The sequence below is a fragment of the Cyprinodon variegatus genome, unplaced genomic scaffold (assembly GCF_000732505.1).
Source record: "Cyprinodon variegatus isolate N-32 unplaced genomic scaffold, C_variegatus-1.0 Scaffold115, whole genome shotgun sequence".
Lineage (NCBI taxonomy): Eukaryota > Metazoa > Chordata > Actinopteri > Cyprinodontiformes > Cyprinodontidae > Cyprinodon > Cyprinodon variegatus.
In genome coordinates, this window is record NW_015150568.1 from 1,249,208 (window position 1) to 1,263,317 (window position 14,110).

Sequence of the window (14,110 nt, forward strand, 5' to 3'; positions counted from 1 at the left end):
TATTCTGATCTGATTCCACCGCTTTCTTCCATATGATTGCTGCTTCCAGTACATGGATTTTTGTAAAGTGAAACTATGACCTCAGATTGGTATTTTTTCTTTAGATTCCATCACAGAAGTGTTAAACATATTATCTAAACTTCTGCAACCATGGACCTTAGACATAGTGGGGGCCCTGTATTTATTGTGATATTTTAGTTATGAATGTATTATTTTAGTTATTGACAATCTAGTTTTATTTTAGTAAATGAATATCTTTTGATTTTAGTTAGTAAACATCTTTTATTTTATTTAGTGAAGATCTTTGATTTTAGTTAGTGAATATCTTTATTTTATTTAGTGAATATCTTTGATATTAGTTAATGAATATTGTTATTTCATTTAGTAAATATCTTTAATTTTAGTTAGTAAATGTCTTCATTTTAGTTGGTAAAAATCTCTGATTTTAGTTATGGAATATCTTTGATATTAGTTGAATGAATATCTTTGAATTTATTTAGTGAATAGCTTAATTTTAGTCATTGAGGGAGGTGACTTGAGGCTTTTTTGAGACTGGAATGATGGTAGCAGACTTAAAGCATGCAGGCACTATGGATTGATCCAGCGAGGTGTTTAAAAAATGTTGCCCTGCACACTCCTTGTACACCCGCCCCGGACTGGGGCCTTTCTTAGGGGGATTCTCCTCAGAGATTCCCCCCAAAAAAGATAGTTTGTGAATATCTTTGATTTTAGATAATTGGTGAACCAAATACATTTCCCATGTTTTCTCAGTATAATAAAGGGTAACCAACAAAACATGGGGATAATAAGCTGTCCTTTATTTATAAGCACTTTTAAAATGACAAGGAGAAAGCATCAAATGTTTCCATCCTATATTTTGTAACAGATCACTATTGTCCTACTACCAAAGCCTCTATTCATTTTGCAGCCATATATGCTTTAAAATTCCCAAAAAATTAATCAGTATTTGTCTTTAAGTAAGAAAACACACATAGCAAAAGTTTTTCCTTTTGCCTATATTAAGGTCAGTTTAATTTCATGGAAGAAATTTACAGCTTTTGATATGAATTGGATCAGTTTTAAAACTTTTTGAAAATGTTTGCATTCTATTATTTATATGTAAATCAGTTCTCTACTCATTCATGATCAACTAACAATCAACTGACATGCATTCCATAAAAAAAAATAAAAATGAATGTAAGAAAAAAAAAACTGCAAGTACACTTCATAAAAAACTAAAATCATACAGCATTATAGGAGATGAACCAAGAGGAGGTGACAACTACACTATTTGTCAGCTGAAAACCAGGACTATACACTTTAAAGCTGGGTAACTACAATTTATCCTTGGAACGTTTCATGTTTTTTCTTCCATTTCTTCGTTTTTATGTTCAGTTTTTTTTTTTCATTCAACCTCTTTTTCTTCTTTCCTTGTTATTTTTCATTTAAATATAGGAATTTTAGGGGTTTAAGTCCAGGATGAGTCAGAAAAAAAACACACTTTACAAATGCAGTAATAATTTATATTTCACAAAAGCATGACTTTTTTTTGCCACCATTTATGAAAGACATTTGAGCTTTTTCACACAAGTTTAGATGTTTTTATGTTTAGCTTCAGAAATGCAAAAAAGAAAAAAAAAAGCATAAATATTCTCAGAATATTATAACTAGATGGATTTCGGCAAAATGCTAAAGCTATCATTGATCACAATCAATGAATATAATATGTATCTGCATTTGTATTAATATAGTAAATAAATAACGCATGTATTGTTGCTCATTGGGAAAATAAAAAGTCCATTGAGCCTAAAAAAATAACTATACATTTTCTGTTAGGATTTAAAAAAAAAGTATCAGCAGCCTTTGTTGAAGTCCTCTACAAAGGCATCTGAGTTTCACAGTACACATCCTGCCCAGGCTCCTCCTCAAACATCACCTTGGCATCATCAGCATCCAACTGAAACATATTAAATTAGGAAAAACAAATATTATTAGTTTGATACATGCAGGTTGAAAATTTATTAACATTTAGATAAGTTGATACTTACACATTTCATCTCCAGTTGGGTGAAGAGACGGCCGGTCATGAGCATGCGGAGAGGGATCGTGAGGATAAGAATAAAGGGAAGAGCAAGGGATATTGGGCTGGACTTCACAAGCCACAGGATGGCGAGGCAAACTACCTGGATGGCCGTAAACAGGTGCATTCTCCCTGTTCTCACCTTTATCCAAAACACACAGAATCCCATCAAGCAGGCGATAATATTATATATTATAAATAAGGGCATGAATCAAGTTTTGTAAGCTAGGCTGTTTTAGACTTTACTGCATTATTATCAGCATGATTTTGCATAAACTGATTTCCTGCAACATGGTTTTTAGTTACAGTAAAAGTTAGGAGATTCTTACTTTGGTAGCATAAGGTTCATTTGGATGGTATTTCTTTGGAATGAAAAGAAGCAGCATACGATCCCAAAGCTGGATGCCATTTAGTGATGTCACTCCCATGTAGAGGAAGATCCCAAACAAGGCTGACATAGGGATCAACTTCAAGATCGGCTCCATCAGAATTGATAAACCTGGTTGTAAAGATATATTTAATGAGGAAGATTTATTTTGTGTAATATGGGTTTCTACCTGGGAGGAGAGTGAAAATAAACAGAACCTACCAATAAGCAAGGCGACCACAATGCCGCTCACCCTTTGCTCCACAACGCTTTCTATCTTGGGCTTCGTTCCTTTGCTCATGACTGTGAGAGCGTTGGCGTGGGTTACAGTGCGGACTGTCGCGGCACTCAGCCAAGGCACACCAAATATGGCACTGAGGCCTCCCATGCCCACTAGAACCAGCAAGTCAAAGTGGAAACCAGAACCTTTGACCATCTTGCGCTCAGGTTTACTGATGATCAGACTGCAGAAAAGGTTAAATCAAAGGCAGCAGTTACCAAAATGCCTGGGGTTAAAGGTCAGTGAAAGAGCTTTTTCACAATTATCAGGAATGTGAAGTTAGTGTGTTTTTAATGTATTAGAACAACACAAAATATTTATTTTTTAATATTCAGCCTCTAACAAATGTTCTTCTTAGATTATTCCTGTATTTAGCTTCAACCACTTTTTCATAGAAACAGACTAGCTTCCTATCCCGGCTCACTAAAAGTATTTCTATGGCATTACGCTACCTGCACCATGTTTCACTGTAGTTAAGGTGCATTAAGGATAATGCTCAGTTTTAGTTTTTCAAAATAAATTGTTTTACCAGAATGCCAGAAATATCATTTTGGACTTATTTGACCATATCAAGATCTACGACGTTTGTTGTGGCAAACTTTCAATAAAGCTCCTGATGTCTTTTGTTCTACAATAGTGTTCTCCTTGCTATTCTTCCAAAGTGTACAGGCTTGTGGAGTTTATCGATATAAGTTTTCCAGGTGACAGCCACTAAAAATGTTTACACACAGATGGGCAGTCTTTCCTATATCGAAAAGCACCTGGTTGCACTGGATTTCAACTAAGTGGATCAGAAACAAGAGGCTGAGAAGAGTTTTTTTTTTCTACTTTTATTTTTCAAAAATATTTTTTTAAAGTAATTGTTTACCATTTATGTACTTCTTTGTGTTGATCTTTTCCATTAAATCAGAATAAATGATCCTGAAATTTGTGGTTTGGACAAAATGTCAAAAAAGGTAAGGAGATTGGCTTGCTTTGCAAGGCACCATACTCACGTAGTGATTTGAGACTCCAAGAAAATGAGGATAAAGACAAGTAGAGCAGGGATGCAGGATGCAAACATCAGCCACACTGGAAAAGATTTGTGCTCTCCGAAGGGATTGATAAGCCAACCTCTTTTGGCTGGATTGGATACCATCAGTCCTTTAGGGACAACTAGTTTCTGAAAATGAAAAAGTCAAGTCAAGTCTTTTCTGGGCATTGAAGGTTGACTACCTTCCCAAATCTGTTTTTAGAACTTTTCAACATCTTTAAGTCTTAGAGGTAGAAGTTCTTAAAAAAAAAAAAAAAAAAAAAAAGACCTACCTGAGTGTAGGTATCCTCAATGTTATAGTCTGCAACAATCATGAGGAAAATAGCAATGGGCACTCCAAAGTCACCAATGAGACGCCTAACCTAAATTGGGGAGACAAAAATAAAAGAAGTCAAATATGATGATAAAATATCTTTATTTTAGTAAAATTAAAGGTGTTAAGTATTAGTTGGTAAGGTGCTAGTTGCATGTATTTAAAAAACTTAAACAAAAATAAATAGAAATAGGAATCCATCATCCTTTTATGTCTGATAGACTTACATTACCAGGAAGAAATGTGCCGTTCTTGAACTGCCTCAAAAAATAGGCAATAAAAAAGCAGCCAAACATGAGGCACATGGACAGCAGGGCTGTGTTTGGGTACGGTGTCATCACAGTGTTTACAACTACAGTTATGTTTCCAGTAGCATTGTCATAAGCAGTGGTCTCCTCTACCCTTGGGTACCAGGGATTTTCCAAAGTTGCATTCACATGATCATAGTTTAGAATCAGGGGGTGAGCCTTGAAGATCTAATAAATAAAGGTGAAGAGAACAAATAAATTGACTTGAAATAATTTATTTGAGCAGATGAAATTATCTATGTTTTGAAGTTTTTGTTTACCCTTCCCAACTTGGCAAAGGTTTCATAAATGAAGATGATGGAGATTAGGATGGAGAAGATCTCCTGGGTGAAGCGGGAGATGTAGCGCACTAGAAAGCTGCCCTCAAAGGCCACAATGATCACCACAATGATGACGAGCCACACCCCGACCCACACCCTCCCAACGATGTACTCAATGTCCTGGGACTTACAGAACTGGAAAAAGGAAATTAGGGATATAGTGAACTATGGCCATGATCAAATGTCTTTTTTAAGATACGACCGTTAAAACTCACCGCAAAAAAAGCCTCTTCAAATACTAAAAGAGGGCCGGAAAAACCAATGACCAGTATGGGCTGAGCAGCAACAAAGCAGAAGATGATGCCCTGGATGCTGGTGGAAATGAGCAGCTCTGGTACACCCATCATGTTTTCCACCTTATCAGCTGAAGACAGAAATATTTTAAGTTCATTTGAACATTTAACTTTCTATATATTTAAATAGAAATTAATTACACACCTAGTAAGCCTCCAAAAGTGATGGCAGGAGACAAAGCGGCAAAGTAGATAAAGATAATGGCAGCGAGCGCCTGGGCATTCAGGGCATCTGTGAGGTCACTTTTGTAGTATTGGTAGCGCCTCTTTATGTCTCGAATCATCCCACCAAACGGTCGACCGGTGCGGGAAAGGGGATCCTCTGCAAGAGCCCCACTACCTATAGAAACTACAGAAAAGATCAGATATTATCAAAAATCTATGTTCAACCTTAACCCTGCTCCTAAGTGTGCTTGTTTTTTTTTTTTATTGCTATGCTGGTATTACGGTACTATGATAAAAAGTAAATTTTTTGTGTAACAACAAGTCCTCATTTGTATTTCAAATAGGTCTACAGACTTTAATACAAATTTTATATAAATTGTGAATAGTGATTGCATCAACGATGTTGTTCTTTGCCAAGGTAGGTTACGGAACTTTTGCTTCTCTAGCTGTATATTTGTTTATTTCTTCATGTAAATGGGAATTATTATATGTTAGTGCTCCCAAGTGATATAATAATAATTTTCAGATATAAACAGTGGATTTGTTTTATATTTAAAATGATGCAGATGCACAATGTTGTGATGAGGGAATTTAGCAGTTATTAGTTAAAAACCATTGCAGATGTTGTTTTGGCGTGTCTGATACACCAACCTCATCAGCAAAGTTTATAACACTTTAGAATAGATTTAAATATTGCACTATACACTTTACTATCAAATTCACTGTGTGTGCTAACATGGATCCTCCGCCTTTATCCCGGTTTTAATTCTTTGAATCAGTTGCATAATTTTCTTGGCTACATACAGTATATAGAAGAGTTAAAGCTGTTTTATTTTTTGCCAATATCTGACAAAAATGATCTGCACAAATCTCCTTTGAATCCACTCATCACTGTGCAGAGCATATATAAAAAAGGTTTAATTCATAAAAAAAATTGAAAGGTTTTCTCTTGTGCTTTTGTAAGAAAAACAAAAAAACAAAACAATTTATTTGTTCTGAGATTATCAGTCCTGTCTGCCATTCTGCAGTAGAAATCAGTTTTAACAGGTTTTATACATCTTTACAAGGAGGTGGTTTTAGGAGCACATGGTCCTGTAGCCCTCACCTCTGCCAGCTTTGGAGTCTCTTCGGAGCATAAGATCTTTACACTGCAGCCTGTCCTTCAGGATTTTCTTCTGAAAATCGATGATGGAGCTGAGCATCGCTTCATCCTTGATTTCAGTGGGTGGGATAACGATGCTGCAGTCGATAAAATCCACCAAAGCATCTGTTAAATCCCTGGCACTCTTTGCTTGGAAGGCTGTCTGATTGAAAACCTTAAATGGAGAAAGTTAATAATTTCAATTAATAGTAAACAAATACTTTAATAATTTGTTTGTTTAATTATCAACATATATTCATTATATATTTCATGCAATTTTAGATTTGGCAAAGAAACACTATATGTTTGTCAAATCTCTCACTTTATCGGCCATCAGAGCTGCCATAGCACGACCAGTCTCATGGTAGTCCAGGTCAGTGTTGCTTGGGCCAATCAGAACAAAGAGAAAGCGAGCAGGAACGGGGGCTTCCAAAGCAGAATCAAGGGACACTGCCTCCTTCAGCCTCACAAAAGCAACTGTGGGTTTTTCCAGAAAGTCTAAAGCTCCTGGTCATAAGAAAACAGATTGTGTCATAGTTAAACTGTGGAGATATAATGAAGATGTCCAATAAAAGACTATAGATACATCACTGCCAAGGAAATTTAAAAACTGCTCACCAACTAGTACCATGGAGGCCTCAATATGATCACTTTCTTCTTTCTAAAAAACACAAAAAAGGGGTTCAAATTATACATTCACCCATAAAACCAAAGAAGCTCTCATTCACATGGTAAATGCAAATCAAAAATGTATTCATTCAAATATTTAACATTTTATATATTTTTTTTCCATGTTGCCTCCTCAATGGCTGAAGGAAATTCTCAATCTAATAGGAAACTTACACTTTCCTTCACTGAAAACCTTTGCAGGTCCATCCCATCAGTCAGCTTTTGGCTTTCTGGGTCTGCCGATTCACTGCAAGTAGAGCAATAATATAATTAATTTGTCTTAAATATGTAATACAGACATGAAAACTGTTTAAACATTCCCATTTAACTTTAAACAAGAATCTGTTAAAAGATTATCCATCTGTCAAAGTAACAGTTTCAAATTTAGTTTTGTCTGCAAAAGCAGAAAAACAAAATTACTTCTGCCCATTTAATTGTAGACTGTTAACTATTACCTATATCTATGTTAAAGTAAAAAAAAATCAATTCAATTTATTTATTCAATTTAAGGAAACTAATTAATTTATAATCGAAAAAAAACCCCAATAAGCTCTAAATATCAAAGACAAATTTAAAAGGCAAGTTAATGTTATGTACTGACCTGACTTTGTCTCTAAAGCTAATGTATGACCTGTTTGATATTTTTATTTATTTCATCTTGACAAAGATTATGTAGTTTTGACCCACTTCCTGGAAAACATTGTGTTTGGTGACCAAACGTATAGCTGCTGTCTTCCTTAAACTTGTATTGTAAATCATTATTGCAAAACTATCTTCTGATTGCCTCTAAAAGTCACCCAAGTACCATCAGAGGTACTTAAAAGTTTTGAGAGAAACTACAATATTCACAAAAGGAAAAAATCTTAGCTGTCTCTCTATATAAATTCCTTTACCTAAGGATGAAAAGTGCTTGATCCACCATTTATGAAAAAATTACTTGCCATGAGGGCAAGAGGAATGACTGTAACTCAACCAGGAGGTGGCATCTAAAGTAAAATCACAGAGCAGGATCAGCAGGTGCTGAGGTTCAAGGACACTGTACATACTGTAGAGCTTCAATGGGTTTTAATCCTGACAATAACCCACCTGGTATAATTTAAAATATGTCATTTGTAAAGAATGTCAGCACTGGACTATCTAGAAGTGGAGATGTGTTTGAAAATCCAATTTCTAAGCCTGTCCTCTGCATTTGGCAGGAAAACAACTGTTGGCTGACTGACCAGGGATGAATTTAAGGTTTGGAACAAATTAATTTTGGCCCTTGGGGCTGTTTTTAGGTCATGGGCTTTGTCCCTTAGTTCCAATGAAGAGGTGTTTTATTACTTCATTATTAAAAGAAATTAAGGGATTTTAAGCGTATTATCTTATTCAGTCTGAAGTATTCTTCCTGTTCCAGCCTGCCTTTCAGTCCACATAGGGGTTTGTGTTGAATAACTTGCAAAGTGTCATGATGTTAACCTAAGGGAATACATTTGGAATGATTTAAAGCAACAACTGTAAGTCCAACATTGTCATCCAACATCAGTGTCTCATCTAACAAATGCTCTGTATGAAAAGGCTTTCCGGTAGAGTAGAAACTGTTATAGCTGCAAAGGGTCAACCATTAAATATCCGTCATCAGTTCCATAGAATGCTCTCAGACCGTGCCTCCTCTACCTTCTAGTAGATTTCTTGTGGCTGATAATATGCAGCTTATCGTTGGTAACTGCTGCTTTGGCCCCTTCTAAAAATCATGTTTTATTAACAATTTACCCAATTTTTATACTTTTTATCTTCTTTATTGACAATATACCTGCATTTTTATTTATTTTATATTTTTAAACTGTGTTTTAAAGCTTTTCTTTCAATCAATTCCCCCATTTTTCAGTCATACGGATCTAATGTGGTGTTTTAAAACAACTCAGACAGAATATGAGATTTTTTTGTTTTGGTTTGGTTAATATGAGCGACATACAGATCATTTTTTTTTATAATTTGAAGAACTCTTAAAATTATGTTCAGATTACACATGGATTCATTAATTCCGTTGGCAATAAAGGAATTACTTTAGGTTTCATTTGGTGATAACCATCTCAGCCTACTGGGAGGTAGGAGGCTCAATCTAAATAATGGCCATTAAATAGGATGATAACACCAGAAGCGACTGAAAGGGTAAGCAGGTTTTTAATTAAACCCAACAAATAACGAATTTAAAGGCAATAAAATGACCATATGTGTGTAGATCTATCTTTGGCAAAATAGCAAAATATATTTTGATTTTAGAAAAAATATGTACTGAATATATTTTGTGAATATAATAGTGTTTTATTATCTTTATGGTGGGTCTTAAAACCAAGTTCCACTCTCAACAGCTAAGGTAACTATTGTTCATGCTGGTTGTGCTGCAGGCAGACTGTTTGGTGGTCAGTGATGGCTTCTCATAATCATACGTTTGGGTTTCCGAGCAGCAACTTTCTCTAACGCATGTAGCGCAGCTTTAGTTAATGGCCTCAGTTAAAACCTAAATGTATGTCACTGTGTTTGAGTCACTGATGGGTGGTGTCTTTAACGATACCTGCGGTTTTGAAGCAGAGATTTCAGCACACCTTCCCGGTCTCCAGATCTAATCTCTTTCTTGCTAACCATCTCGCCAACCATTTTCTCAGCAATGGTGGCTAAAGTATTTTCCTCGCAGTCGAAGATTGTCACAACTTAAAAAAAGAAATATTAAAGGTTTATTATAACACAAGAAAATAAATATTTGGTTGTAGTTAAAAAAAAAACTGACATGGGTATCAGCTTTTATTAAAGTAATTTTATCCAATAGTGAAATAAAAATAGTTAACAAAAAGTAACATACGAAGCACCAATAAAGTATTGTTCACAATTATGTCATGATGTTAAAGTAGTCTATATATTGCATTTTTTAGGAAACAGTAGATGTTCAATATGTACCGGTAAGTCTTAAAGGTTTATTAAACTCAATTTTTTTTCTATAGTTCTTTGTGTTTTTTTTCCAAATCCTTTTAAAATACATAAACTTTTAAGATACATCATTTTATCAAAGTCACAAACCAGTGTTCATTGTGCGTCTCAGCTGGATGAGGCTCTTGAAGGTGAGGTAGGAGATATGCGAGGATGCCCACATCCCAGAATGTGGGTCGAAGCTCTCCTCGTAACCTGCCCATCGTCCCGTCTCCTTCCAGTAACCCTGCTTCTCCTGGTCCTTCATCTCCTCCTTCTGCTTCACACACCTGTGGGCATACAGATGCATGCAGAGGTAATGACATGGTTATGTTGCTGGTTGAATGAAACGCTGGTCAGGGATGGTGGATGAATTGGAGCTGCACCGCCTACAGGCACAGCCTTAGGATGTTGTCCACAGCTGAGGTTTCTTTGGTCATTGCATGTACGTGAAGTGGAATCAGTCAGGTTAGTGAGGGATAAGCCAGTGGTTTCTTTGTAATAGTTCTGCAACTTAGTCTGAATTTACAATCATAGAACTGCCCCACCCCCCCCAGAAAGAAAAACAATTACAATTAATTTTTTTATTTCATTTTTTCAAACTAACTCAGATTTTTCTACACACAATAAAGACAGGGAAGTAGCTCATCTGTAATAACTCATGGGATTATCTGTTTCCTTGTCCATTCTGTTGTTTTTGTTTTAGGTTTAACTTTATCATTTGGAGGATTGGCTGCTAAAGATGCATCAGAAAGATCTAAACTACTGAACTCTGCATCTGAAAAGTGTGGTGTACATATGTATGAAGCCACCTTTACTCTTATACTCCAATTCAATTCCAGTTCAACTAAATTCAAAGGCAAAAAGAGTTTATTTACATTTTAGGAAAGTTTACATTTAAATGTAATTCAAAAATAAAAAGTTCAAATGTTAAATGTTTTTGCTATCTAAAAATGAATAGTTATCATGATTACATTATTTTAAAAAATGAATAATATGATTGATAATAATAATTAAAGAATGTTGGAATACAAATGTACACTAATAACATTTAGATAACAAAGCCAAAAACCACTCTAAAAAACACTTTTGACATTTTGATTAAAAGCAAACTAGGGTTTTAGCACCTTTATTGTTTTCTGGGAGTTCATTTCAGATTGCTGGTGCATGAAAATTAAAAGCTTGGTCTCCATGCCTGGTTTTGATTCTGGGTTTGCAGAGTAGATTTTAGCCAAAAGACCTGTGAGGTCTGGGTTGTCGATACACTGAAAAAAAGTCTGTCATGTATTTTGGTGTTTAGCCATGCAATGTTTTATGCACTAACACAGGCATTTTAAAGTGAGGGGTAGAGGAAGGACTTTACTGGAGTCAGGTGCTCCACTTTCTTAGTTTAAGTGAGGATGCATTTGTCACCTCATTAACAAACATAATTCAGATGGAACTGGACCAATTTCATGCTTTTTAAACATGAAGCACTCGGGTCCGAAGCAGGCAGATGGGTTGGATAGACCCCGCATGAATTACAATAAAGCTATTTATATGCATAAATCAAGCGGAACACTATGGAGATACCCGTACTGCTCCATTTTGTGAAAGCAAAATCTGTCGGGCTCTTTTTGGCATCAAGACAATTATTCTTATTGCCACATCACCAGACTGACTAACACCAGACTAAATAAATAAATAAATAAAATGAACATGAGGCGCTCAAATGTTTCAAACAAATGTAGTTTTGTTAGAATGTCTGAGTCAAAGGTTAGACGTAAATCGTATAAAGAATCTGCAGCAAGACCTAAAAATGTATGTTCAAATATGCTCTTCGTTCAATTTGAAAAAGCAAAGTTTTTATTTGCTCAATAAAATGGTCAAAAATTGTATTCTGCAGATTTGAAAAGCTGTTCAAACTGTAGCTCAGAGCACTCGGAGCTGCAGTTGTAGTTACAAAAATAGTTTCTTTAAATATTTGACTCAAAGGGCCTTACAAATACAAATGCATTCATGTAAGAAAAATAAATAACTGCAGATATCATTTTCCCCTCAATACCTAGTTAGACTGTGCTTTCTGTTGGTCCATTACACAATGTCCCAACAAAAAACAAAAAAGTTTTTGGTTGTTTTGTGATAAAATATGGAAAGATCTAATGGAGTGTGAATATTGTTGTAGTGCAAATATGAATGATCGAGGGCAAATGAACCCTCTGTTGTGGTTCAATTGATTTCTCTTCACACACAGTGGATTACCAGGACCTGGATCACTGAAAGACTTCACAGACCACAGGATCAGATAAAAATCACCTTCATGCTCTATTGCAAGACAGAGACACACACGATATTATGGGTGTTGTTTTTCCCTGCAGCGGTAAGAGGGACCACATGAAGTTATGTCAATCCTCTCTGACAAACTGGATATGGATCAGCTGAAACTGGGAAGGTAACGCTTTGTGTCTGAAGTAAACATGGTGGCTATCCTGTTTTAGGAGGAAATTGGCTCTATGGTCGGCTTCATTGCTGATTTCTTTTCTAAACATACCAGTAGGTAATTGCTCACACGGGACCTGTTTACCCTCTTAGTGTATCTGGTGAGTGGGTTGGGTGTCTCACTCACCTGGCAGTCTTCCAAAACGATCTTCGTTTGAGGCTGTTTTCTTTCCTCTGAAACAAACATGATTGATGAAATTAGGAATAATTAAGAACATTAACAAACAAAGATTTAAATAGGGGGCCTCTCCAGAGTGTACCCGTCGTTTTATATGTTGACCTGCAGCCTGAACCTGAACTGGTCCACGTGGGAGCACAAATGAATGAGACCAGCAATTAATCTGAAACTGTTTTCTCTGTAGGCTTTTAAATCCAACTAATCAATATACAACATATATAACAAAAAGTATCATTTTCATTTATTTTGGTTATTTTTCTTTACTTTTTTATTTTAGCTCGGTCAAATCTCTGTTATGTTTACATATTTTCCATTCTATCTTAGATCAAACCTTAAGTTTTATGTAACAACAAAAAGATTTATTTCCATAACACAGAGCTGGAGATCCCGAAGATTAAACTGGGATGATGCTATCTGGGCTTTTGCCTAATGGTAGGTCTACGTGTCTGTGTCTATATATTTATGTTTCCTATTTAGGATCTTTTCTCATATAATCTCTTGCTCTCTGAAGAACTGAAGGGTGTCAAACTCCAAGCCTTAAGCAATGATGTCCTTCTACCTTTATGTTTCTCCTATGTTCCAACAGAAGAAGGAAATTTTTATTCCCTTCTAAGCATCTGATCAGTTCTAAAGATTCCCTGTTGGAGTCTGGCCTTTGAGAGCTATTCAACACCTGTGGCTTATGTATTCCAAAGCCCAGTAATACAAGATGCAGACCATACTTTCCAAGTCAGACGTCTTCTTTTGAGCTTCTTTCAAATTTAGTCTGGTTTAGATTTAGCAATATCTTGATAATCAAGGTTTTTATTCAGATTAATTCAATTAATTTATACACGTAACACAGTCAGATGGGTCAAATTTTTTCTATGGAAAACCAGCTGATTGCATCAAGTCTTTGACTCTGCAATCCGTCACACTGAGCATGCTTGTAGCAACAGTAGAGAAGAAGACTTCCTTTTAACAGGAAAAAACCTCCTGTTAGAACAAGACTCAGTGTGAGCAGCCATCTACTGAGGCTGACTGGTGTTTCAAAGACATAGAAGCAGATATACAGATATTGAGATAAATTAAATAAGTTATTTGGTGCCGGGGCCCTGCGAGAAGACTTTGATGCTGAGAATCAACATTCACTCGCATGAGTAACCATGCAAGACTACTCTACACTAATGGTGGAAAAAGCCAGAGGGGAAGAGGGACTGAAAGTGACAGAGGAGACAGGGGCGGAGGTGGGAAGAAAGTTCGCTTGTGTGCTGGAGAGAAGTTGGGCCAGGAGCTAAATGATCTTGAAAGATGATCGGCTTCAGAGGAGGTGCGCTCCGGTGCTGATTGGCTGAAGGTGAACGAGGGACATCAAAGGTGGTTCAGCCAAGGTTGCTAAGAGTTTTCCAGAATTTTTGGTTAAGCTTCTTTTAAACTGCATACTTAGAACTTACTAGAATAAATATTTACCTTCTAAAAACCTAAAAGACTACTTGCTAGACCCCTGTTTTTAAGCCTATAGATGGTAAATTAAAGAACATCCACACAGAGGCATATATCTTT

The 14,110-nt window shown here is 35.9% G+C and overlaps 1 protein-coding gene across 2 annotated transcripts in view; it reads right to left on the bottom strand.

Moving 5' to 3' along the window:
• Positions 1 to 1,842: 1,842 nt before the first annotated feature.
• The window catches only part of LOC107085068 (band 3 anion exchange protein-like), a 13,544-nt gene continuing 1,276 nt past the window's right edge, over positions 1,843 to 14,110 (bottom strand). The window contains exons 2-18 of one of the 2 annotated variants that reach the window (XM_015375212.1): positions 12,518 to 12,564; positions 10,024 to 10,202; positions 9,524 to 9,659; positions 7,144 to 7,216; positions 6,919 to 6,961; positions 6,623 to 6,807; positions 6,265 to 6,475; positions 5,140 to 5,334; positions 4,917 to 5,065; positions 4,642 to 4,836; positions 4,301 to 4,549; positions 4,033 to 4,122; positions 3,723 to 3,889; positions 2,670 to 2,911; positions 2,410 to 2,579; positions 2,049 to 2,222; positions 1,843 to 1,957 (exon numbers count right to left, since the gene is read on the bottom strand). In XM_015375212.1, the coding sequence (XP_015230698.1) occupies positions 1,877 to 1,957; positions 2,049 to 2,222; positions 2,410 to 2,579; positions 2,670 to 2,911; positions 3,723 to 3,889; positions 4,033 to 4,122; positions 4,301 to 4,549; positions 4,642 to 4,836; positions 4,917 to 5,065; positions 5,140 to 5,334; positions 6,265 to 6,475; positions 6,623 to 6,807; positions 6,919 to 6,961; positions 7,144 to 7,216; positions 9,524 to 9,659; positions 10,024 to 10,202; positions 12,518 to 12,564 (2,586 nt within the window). In that variant the 3' untranslated portion in view covers positions 1,843 to 1,876. Of the gene's footprint in view, positions 1,958 to 2,048; positions 2,223 to 2,409; positions 2,580 to 2,669; positions 2,912 to 3,722; positions 3,890 to 4,032; positions 4,123 to 4,300; positions 4,550 to 4,641; positions 4,837 to 4,916; positions 5,066 to 5,139; positions 5,344 to 6,264; positions 6,476 to 6,622; positions 6,808 to 6,918; positions 6,962 to 7,143; positions 7,217 to 9,523; positions 9,660 to 10,023; positions 10,203 to 12,517; positions 12,565 to 14,110 lie in introns of both variants that reach the window. The other variant, XM_015375211.1, reaches the window with a different exon arrangement.